The 10,448-nt window shown below is 41.1% G+C and overlaps 1 protein-coding gene across 1 annotated transcript; it reads left to right on the forward strand.

Moving 5' to 3' along the window:
* The first annotated feature begins 1,802 nt into the window (after window positions 1-1,802).
* On the forward strand, window positions 1,803-9,069 carry LOC122002706 (ankyrin repeat-containing protein ITN1-like). Its single transcript, XM_042557981.1, has 4 exons — window positions 1,803-1,964; window positions 2,033-2,675; window positions 7,510-7,919; window positions 8,071-9,069. Exons 2-4 carry the CDS (start codon window positions 2,090-2,092, stop codon window positions 8,899-8,901), a joined length of 1,827 nt encoding a protein of 608 aa, XP_042413915.1. The 5' UTR covers window positions 1,803-1,964; window positions 2,033-2,089; the 3' UTR covers window positions 8,902-9,069.
* The last annotated feature ends 1,379 nt before the right edge of the window (window positions 9,070-10,448 follow it).

Here is a 10,448-nt window from a genome sequence, read left to right on the forward strand (position 1 = left end):
TCGCTCAGCCGTTCGATCAACAGCACAGGCGCCTAGAAGCAGATCCAGCCGTTTAAAATTCAAATGAACCCAAGGGTCACATCCCAGCCTGTCGCCTCAAACGTGCGCCGTCAGGGAGGGACGTGTGGCGTGCATGGATAGGGCAGTTGTCGGGATAATTAAAGAGGCATGCGACACATTAATGCGCCAGAATGATACAGTTTCCTAGAGATTTCGCGGAGATTACCCAAGCAACGGCCACATAAGCCGATCAAATAAGTTATGCAGCTCGGGTAGTCCTCCGTTTCTACCGATCGGCCTGCCAAGAGCACTTCGTCGAAAGGAGAACCAAGGCCCGGTAACCGAGCGCTGGCCAAGGGTCACAGTTGACCCAGCAAAAGAGGTCTTCTCACATTAGTTGGTCCAGTCAGTCAGACTTATGGCCTCCTTCGACTAGACTTAAAGGGGAGGCATGTGATCCGACGATGACATAGTGGGGAGGCCCTTCGCTGAGGAGGTTCAACGATCGGATGGTCGTCAAAGTCAAAGGAGAGTCAGCTAAGAGATGAGCCAGGCGGCAGGCCCGTGTGGCCGAGCGGCAGAATAAGCTCGCGATGGTAAGGCCGAGTCCGCAACCTGACCAGGCTAAAGAGTTCAAAGAAGTCGAGCTGAATCTAGGACGGGCCGAGAGAATGAAGCCCAATCCGATCGGAAGATATATATATGTAGAATGTCAAAGAGCGAGCTGGCCGGATAGATCAAAGGAAGTACCGTCAGATTAGCGGCTGACATTTAAGAAGGGAAAGGAAATATGTCTTAACATCCTTGTGGGAGTCAATGCCGTCGGCTGACGGCGCGAATGGACAGGAAATCGTACGGACGAAGATTGCGCCGCCCTAGCGTAAATGTGTCTGCCCTTTTACGGTAAGTTGTTAGGGATCCTTTCCCGATGTTAGCTATTGAGGAAAACTTAGGAAGTCCCGTCCGCCCGGGAAGTGTGCAGTCAACCCATCGAAGCTCTATATAAGAAGAGGAGTGGTTATCCGCGGAGGTACGCGCATATACGTCTCTGAGCACCACTATTTCACTACTTCACTTCTTTCTCTTTTCTTCCGACCGATTGTGTGACTTGAGCGTCGGAGGGCCGTCGCCGGAAACCCCCTCCCGGCTTGGCACTAACGACTTGTGATTACAGGAGCGAGACATTTCTACCACACATGAAGATCCACATCAACGATATTTTCTGATAGTCATCCACTCATATTCGGAACAGGATCAACTATATTCGAATAATATCTTCCTGACTTATTCCTTTCCAATGAATGTGGGCCGTCCTTGAAATATCAGTAAAGTGACGATTCACCCGCCCTAGTTCATTATAAATGTCACGATGTGATTGATATATAACTGAAAATTTTGGGTACAAGTCACCAACGACGCCCATGTGACGCACCTTACAAAAACTACAAACTCCACCACTGCACTAAAACTTGTGTTTTTTATTATATATTTTTTTCGATAAAAAAAAATAAATGAAAGGATCATGCGGCCACTAATTATAAATTCTTCCATCTTCCACAAACACCAAAATTAGTGGGCGAATAATATATATTTTTTTTTAAAAATCAAGAGTTCTTATTTGTTCCACTATACCCACTTCGTTACCAACTGATTAAATGAGGCAGACAAGACAAGCGGGCCTACCACTGCATTATTCCGCCTACTTTTCTAGTTCTCAAGTCAAGTTGACGATCAAATTTGGGTCAACAATTTTATTTTATTTTACATTTCGTATATTTTTGCAGTATTTTAAAATATCTTTTTGCCATGGAGAAAGACCTCCATAATTAGTCTTCCTAACGCGGACTGGTTTCTAGTCCTGGCTCGGTCCGGCAATGGCGTGCATTCTTAGTTGGGGTTGCAGGCGATCGCTTGGTGGAGCAGCTGGAGATCCAAGGCGATGATGGATCTCCGAACCGACAAAGGTAGCGGCGCCTTTCTCATCGCTTTTCATTTCTTCCGGCGATCTCTAAATATGTGCCTTTTGCCCCAGTTCCGCACTTGATTTGACGGAGGAGGAGAAAGGCATCTGGAATCTGCATCATCCCTCATGAACCCGAGTTCGCCATCTCCGCCGCCAGTCCCCGCGCTGCGGGTTTCCGACTCTGGGAGACGCATGTGCCGAGAAGCAGCGGGGCCGACTTCAACGCCCGTCACGCCCTCGACCCCGGCAACGCCCTCGACGCCTGCTACTCCGGCACTAGTGCTTTCCAACTCCAGTAAACGTATGGACGCGTCTCCCTCGCTGGTGCTCTCCAACTCGGGAAATAGGATTGACCCGTCGGGGAGGAAGAAGTACGTGAAGCAGGTGACGGGACGGCACAATGACACGGAGCTTCACCTCGCGGCTAAGCGGGGCGATCTCGAAGCCGTGAAGCAGATCCTCGGCGAGATCGACGCCCAGATGACGGGGACGGCGATGGGGGCAGAGTTCGATGCCGAGGTGGCGGAGATACGGGCTGCCGTTGTGAATGACGTCAACGAAGTGGACGAGACTGCGCTGTTCGTGGCGGCTGAGAAAGGGTTTCTCGATTTGGTGGTTGAGCTGCTCAAGTACTCCGATCGGGAAAGTCTCACCCGGAAGAACAGATCCGGGCTCGATGTTCTCCATGTTGCTGTTAGGGAAGGGCAACAAGGTAAAAGGGCTGTCTTTCATAGTTAATTTCATTCAATTTTGCAACTCGGATTTGAAAAAATTTCTTTATCTCCTTGTTATTAACCACGACTATTCAGCCTGTCAAAGACTCGAATCTTGGAAAAAACACTTTAGCCACCAGTGCATGGATTTGTAGAAAACATCGACCACTGCTCACACCTTTCATGCTTGAACTTTCGAACTAGCCTCATCTAAGTAAATCACTGGAAAGCCTGTAGGAGAGTGATAGCTAACCTTATTGAATTTTTATTTCTAACTATTTTTGGTGTAGAATACCTTCCTTTTACATTATTGTTTCCTTACTGGATACTTGTTTTAATCTTTTGCAGTTGTCATTTCTTGCTCCATAGTTTCTGCGGTCTCTATTTTTTTGTTAGAAAAGTGGCCTAAGGCCTATTTTCAACTATAGTTGCAAATTACACAACAAAACTCTGCTTATAGATGCAATTTCCTCTCTTGATCTTGATGAATTCAGGGAGAGAGACACCCACTGCATTCTTCTTCTGCAGGGCATTCCAGACTAGCAGATGTGCCCATTTATTGTCTTCTCTACCACAATGTATCACTTCAATTTCTCAACTTCGCACATCCATAGAATTCTTCTTGCAATGTTGGCTCCATCTTGCTCCAAACTTCACGGGCTGCCAGATGGTCCCTAAGGGCATGTAGGGCTGTTTCCCGCAACCCCTTGCATTTGTGTGAAGACCTTGATGCCCTGCTTTCCAGTGTGACTCTCTGTGTTGCATGGCACTTCCATATTCTTTTCCACTGTGGCCTTGAAGTAATCATCACTCGTTCAATCGTGAGTATGTTGAAAAAGTATGATACCACCCGCTCTCTGACTTCGTCCAGAAAATGGCATTGTTGCTATCATCAAAACTAAGTGGTGGCCTCTCTGCCAATTCCAGCAGAATTGAGTAGGGAAGAAAGCTTTGGAATTTATCCCAGCACCGTATTCCTCCTTGTGCAGCCTTACCGGGCATCTTTGCGTAGCTACTTAGGCACCCATAGCTTAGCCAAATTATTGAGTCTCCTATCCTCTCGGAACCATCAGTCCAACTCCAACCAAAAAGGCACATTGATCAGTCATCTCCTATCTTCCACCTAAACCTGGTCTTTATTTATTCCCATGTGCAGCAAACTTGCTTCGATTGGGAGGAGTCAAAAAAGGCTTAGACAATGAAATCTACTAAGGCAGCTCTCTTTCCCCCATATTTTGCTCGAAGTTCTTGAACCCAGGTGCCAACATCCATTAGAAACACCACCTCAAACTTTCCCAAGGATTGCTCAATTATCTGTCTTCCGAATACCTAATCCTCCAAAATCTGTTGCTCTAATGGCAACTGCCCATTGTGCCTAGTGGAAATTTCTCTTTTACTATTATTTTCCCATATAAAGTCTTGACACTTTTCTTCAATAATCTTATTGACAAAACTGGGAAGCCAACAAACCAGCATGTCAAAGGTTGGTATTGATGCCAGAATAGACTGAGTGAGGTGATCCTAGTTGCCATGGAAAGAGAGCATACACCCAACTTCTAGCGTTTTGATAACTTCCCCACAATGCCCATGTAATGCGCCTTCGTAATCCTCCCAACATCAATGTAGATGTCGAGATATCTTTCTGTAGCCTTTTGGTGCTGAAAATCCAAAGATCAAAAAGCAGATTAAGAACTTCTCCACATTCACCTTTTTGTTCATGGCTTCCTCAAACTGCCTCAGCACTTCTCAAACATCATTGAGGTGGTACCATGATTGCTTAGTAAGTAGAATAAGATCACTAGCAAAGAAAAGATGGCTAAGAACTAGCCTCAACCTTCCAACCCTCATTCCCCTCCATTCATTTGACACTACTTTGGAAAGATTAAGGTGAGATAACCGCTTCAAGCAAAGATGAACAAGTATGGTGAGAGTGGACACCTTGCCAAAATCCTCTAGTTGCTTTGTAAGTGTTGGTTTTCTCGCCATTCCAAAGAAACCAGAAAAAATGTAGTTGTAACACACTGCATAATCACACTGATAAAATGCAAAGGTGGATAAAAGAGAAGCTCTAACTTGATTTTATCATATACCTTCTTGAAGTCAATTTTATAAGCATGAAGCCCTCCTTGAGGTCAATTTATAAGTATGAAGCCCTTTTCCCCCTTAATTGCGTTGAACAAGTGGAGTACTTCCTACATGATCGCTAGGTTCTCTTGCATATGCCTCCTTGAGCAAAACTCATTTGCTAATGGGATATGAGAGAGCCCAACAACAGCTGAAGACATTGCACGATCGCCTTTGTGATAATCTTGTATGAGGTGTTACACAGACTTTGGGCCCAAACTGAGTTAGCTGCTCAGGCTATTCACACTTTGGGATCAAAACCACATGCGTATGGTTCACAGTCGGAGGTCTAACTCAAGCTTGAAAGCCTTTGAAACAAATTTGGTGATGCTATCCCCAATAGTCTCTTAGCTCTAATAGAACATGGCATGGATACCATTAGGCCCTAACACTTTGACAAGACCTAGAGACTTCAAAGTGGAAGCAATGCCCTCCTTTGTGACAGGACGAACTAGTAAACTCACAGCCTCTTAGCACATAGTGTTTGGGAACCGTTGGTGAAAATTCCCAAGTGCGACTTCCCCGCCATATCTGTACAAACTACAAAGCCATGAAGTTTGCCATTGCTTGTTCCTTAATCTAGTCTTGGTCGAACTCCCACTCACCATCCTAAGTTCCACCTAGTAATTACTCTAGTAGAAAATAGTGTGTGTTTTGGTCCCTTAGTGCAAGCCAGTTTGCCCTTGATTTTTATCACTAAAAGAGCTCTTTGTCATTTCGTGTTCTACTGAGATTTTCCATGATATGATGTTCCAGTTCCTGAAGATTGCTTCTAGTGCTTGGTCCCCTACTGGAACTACACTTTTGGATTCCTTCTAACTGAGCTTGAAGTCATCTCTTCCTTCTGTGGATGTTCTGAACACTTCATGGTTCCTTCTATGGGACTTGCCACAGTTTAGCTATGTTCAAGACAAGGCCGGTTGTAGACTTTTAGCTCAAAACAACCACTTTGTGAAAATCTAATGATCGGGTGGTGATCAAAGCAGAGCCTAGGAACCACTCCTACTGATGCTTCATCAGACAAATCCACCACTGTGCATTTGCAATCGCAATCGAGTTTCTTGAACACCATTTCATGGTTGTCCAAGATGCCTCCTTGCCAAGTATATGGATTGGGTGTGTCGACATCAATAAGGCTCTTTCTTCGAGGCATATGAAGTTGACATCTAGGGCTTGTGTCAATTGCGATCCAAATATTTCATTATGGTGAAATAATTCTAGGCTGACCTAGCACTCGATATGTCATCATTCACCTGACCCAATCTAGTCAATAGCTCTTCCAGGGTGACATCATCCACTCGCTGCCTTTGTCCATGGGGAGTGCTGCTAGCTGTAATAAAAAAGGCTGGTGCTGCCACCAACGACTTTCTAGATGAGGTATTTATGTCGCAATTCTCCATACTGTGCCCATAGATTCCACAACTGAAACAGACATCATGATCTTGTATTCAAAGAAATTGGTTCACTTCTCCATGTCAAAACTAGTCAGTTGACTTCTTTGAGGTCAATTTCTACAAAGTCATGCATACCTTCCCCTCAAAACTTCATTGGTGAATTTGTCAATCTTCATGATTTACTACTATTCCCTACAAAACTGAGACACGCTACGCTATGATACTTTGTTGGTAGTTTGGCAATTCTGATCTACACGACCATCTTGTTCACTGTTGTTTCTTCTGGGTCAAAATTTGATGTGCACCCACTGATGGACAAATAGTGATCCATTACCACCCAAGGTCTATTGGTGAGGACGAAGGTATAGTATTTATTGTTGGACATTTTAAGAATTAAGAAATAGTTGCCCATGTAGATGTCTCCTTCAGTTTCCATAGAGTTGTCAATCTGTTTTTTTTAGGTAACTAGAACCGATCTTTTTACCCTTGACCCTTATGATGATTGAATTACTCCATAGAGCACGCATTGCCTGAAGCTGCTCTGAAATAACAATTCTTGACCAAATTTACCCCTACAATATCCACAATGTACATCAGTTTTAGGAAACTCTTCAACCTCGTCATCTAGTGACATTCCCTTGGAGAAACTCAACATCGCTTCTTTGAAGTTAGGCCTGTTCGATCCCGGCGTTGTTGCATGCCTGAGCAAGGCTTCATCACACCATCTGCAACCCCAAGCTCTCTTTGTTTTCCTGATGCTGTGCAGGAAAAGATCTCTCTCCTCCGCTGTCTGTCTCCCCACTGCCCAAACTCATCATTCATCACACAGATGATTTTTTTGCTGGTCTCTATAATTCCCAACAAAATGAACTTGGAAGGCATTTGTTACTTTATTAGTTAAATTGTTAATTTTTTTCACTAAAAATCTGCTGTGTCTTACCTGCAAAAAATGCATTAATAAATGAAGTCATGAATTTTTTGCCTTTGTAGTTCATTTGAATTCGTCTTTTTAAGTAAAGGGTTTAGGGTTTAGGGCGCAAACTGTTTCTTTCAGTCTTAATCAGATGTCATAGGTTCTACCATATACTTGCAATTAATTTTTGTCTTGTCAGTACTGTTTTCTGTACACTGTTTGGTCTAATTGAATACAAGTATCATGTGCTTTTATCTAATTTCTTGGGTATCTATTTTTTCTTAATAAAGTAGTGATACCAGAAACTATTTTCTTTCCTATGTTTATCGTTACTGTCTCCTTGCTTTCTGTTTGAGCTTGAAGACATTGTCCTGCAGATTTAGCACTAATATGTACCTCCAGCAATTATACAGGTACTCGTGGACCATGACCCAACTCTCGTGAAGACCTTTGGACAATCAAATGCAACTCCCCTTATAACTGCATCAATAAGAGGGCACACTGAAATTGTCAAGCTGCTGCTGGAACAAGATAGTAGCTTAATTGAGTTGTCCAAAAGCAACGGAAAGAATGCTCTTCACTTTTCTGCACGACAAGGGCATGTTGAAATTGTAGAGACATTGCTTGGAAAGGATCCGCATCTTGCCAGGAGGACAGATAAGAAGGGGCAAACTGCCTTGCATATGGCTGTGAAGGGCACAAACTGTGAAGTTGTTAAAGCCCTTGTGGATGCTGATCCAGCAATAGTGATGCTACCAGACAGAGCTGGGAACACAGTACTGCACGTGGCAACCAGAAAAAAGCGGGCAGAGGTACATTGTAAATGTATTACATATTATTTTTCTGGTGCTCTGGTTCGAGTTGCTTATGTTAGCCGCAACAATTTATTCATTTAGGAAGCTTTCAATATATGGTGTTAGCTTTCTCTTCTTTTGTATTTCAAGTATTCTCTTTCTATTGCAGATAGTAAATCTTCTACTGCTCCTCCCAGATACAAATGTGAATGCATTGACAAGAGATCATAAAACTGCATTTGATATCGCTGAAGGCTTGCCTCTTTCCGAAGAGTCTGCTGATATTAAGGATGCCTTATCTCGCTGTGGAGCATGCAGAGCCAATGAACTGAATCAACCAAGAGATGAGCTGCGCAAGACTGTAACTGAGATAAAAAATGATGTTCATATCCAACTAGAGCAAACTAGGAAAACAAACAAAAATGTGCATGGGATTGCTAAGGAGCTTAGGAAACTTCATAGGGAAGGTATCAACAATGCTACTAACTCAGTCACAGTGGTTGCAGTACTCTTCGCAACAGTAGCTTTTGCATCCATCTTTACAGTGCCCGGTGGAACCCAAGATAGTGGTGTTGCAGTAGTTGTGCAAACAGATGTTTTCAAGGTATTCTTCATCTTCAATGCTATTGCTCTTTTCACTTCATTGGCCGTGGTGGTGATTCAGATAACACTTGTCCGGGGAGAGACAAAGGCAGAGCGGCGCGTTGTGGAGATTATAAATAAATTGATGTGGTTGGCCTCCATCTGCACCACCGTTGCTTTCATTGCCGCATCATATATTGTCTTAGGTAGGAAGGTCCGATGGGTTGCCATTCTTGTTACACTAATAGGTGGTCTGATAATGGCTGGAGTTCTTGGGACAATGACTTTCTATGTGGTAAAATCCAAACGCACCCGTTCTATCCGAAGGAAGAAGTCAATTCAGAGGAGCACGTCAAGCTCATGGCACGCCAACACTGAGTTATCAGATTCTGAAATCGACAAGATTTATGCCATCTAAGCTGAGGTTATTGTTACCAAAACTCAGTGTCTGTATACTTGGTCTCATCTGCGCCCCTTGTGGCTCCATCTACTACTATGAAAATCCACAATGTCACAATATTGAGGTTCTAGCTGTTTCCTCCCATTTTGTGCAATAGTGGCCAAGTTTTCTTTATATCTGTTGAAATAGACTTTGCAAAATTGACCAAATATCGCCTTTCTGGAGCAGATATAAGATATTTTTGTTAAATTACAATACTAACTTTGTTAAACAAGTGCTTTTATAACAATTTCAAAATAAAATTAAGCAAACAAGATTAAAAGTTATCACTTGTACAAATACAGATAGTTAGTTCTCAATTATTAAATTTGTTATTAATGTTTTATAAATGATCAAGTAAAATTTATACTTTTTAGTGGTGCTGTTAAAGGAATATAGTGCGGATATTAGCAAATAACATTCAATGGTAATATATAATCTTGAAATTAGTTTCTTTTGTAGTTTTATAATTGAAAATGCTGACATTTTTAGTCAATTGTTCAGTTAATTAAATGTATTGAATTAATAGATGATCATTTGAATGAATGAATGGGTGGAGTAAAAACAAGTAGTTTTAGTGGTGGTGATATTAAATAATTGGGCAAGGGTGCCCTTTATATATTTTTAATTTTTTTTTTTATTATTTTTTGAATCATAGGCATTCCTTTTTTTAATTTTTAATCAAAAATACACTCCACTACCCGTCCTTCCGGTAAATTACACAGTTACTTTTAAGTATATGTTTGACTAGTTTTGACTTTTCAATTAAAATTTATAGGTGGACCTAAAGTTTCAATCTAACTCAGTCCGAATAATTTTAGAAGTGCTCTGGAGTTTATATGTGCATAGAGATATTAGTTTGAAGTAATTAATATTATTATCATAAGGTTTGAAAATTTATGATTTTAAAATAATTGACATACACACATAATTTATTATAGGAATATCAAAATTAGACATAGAGATTATAAATACTTTCACTACTATCATCTTTCATTACATGCATTACAAGAAAAAAATTAGAAAGAAACATTTTTTTATACGTTGCCTATATGGCTTAAAAAACGTTGTTAAAAATATTATTGTTAAATGTTCGCTCAAAGACAACGTATAAAAAACGTTGTTTATTTGGCAAAGACTATTTTTGTAACACTTAAAAAGTATTGTTAATTTTTACAAAGATAACGCTTTTGTAACGTATAAAAACCGTTGTTTATTTTGTAAAGACAATGCTTTTACAATGCATAAAAAATATTATTTTTTTATTTACAAAATCGTTGTCTATTATATTTACACCACAAATTGTTTAATTAAATCCTTATAAATAACATCAATTAAAATACAATGAAAATACAATCGATCAATTTTCTTACTATTGAACCAGAAATATGTCATACAATTCGAATAGTAAATATATAAACATAATCCACAAATTTTGGATCCATGTTAAATCTATATAAAAACAAAAATCCTACATACTAAACATGCATATTAGTTCAAACATATCTTACTTTTTGGATTAAATC

This window comes from Zingiber officinale, chromosome 7A, assembly GCF_018446385.1.
Source record: "Zingiber officinale cultivar Zhangliang chromosome 7A, Zo_v1.1, whole genome shotgun sequence".
Lineage (NCBI taxonomy): Eukaryota > Viridiplantae > Streptophyta > Magnoliopsida > Zingiberales > Zingiberaceae > Zingiber > Zingiber officinale.

Coding starts and splice junctions, on each gene's coding strand:
- LOC122002706 (XM_042557981.1), top strand. CDS start 2,090: ATGAACCCGAGTTCGCCATCTCCGCCGCCAGTCCCCGCGCTGCGGGTT. Junction 2,676..7,509: donor TGTTAGGGAAGGGCAACAAG/GTAAAAGGGCTG, acceptor ATGTACCTCCAG/CAATTATACAGGTACTCGTG. Junction 7,920..8,070: donor CCAGAAAAAAGCGGGCAGAG/GTACATTGTAAA, acceptor TTTCTATTGCAG/ATAGTAAATCTTCTACTGCT.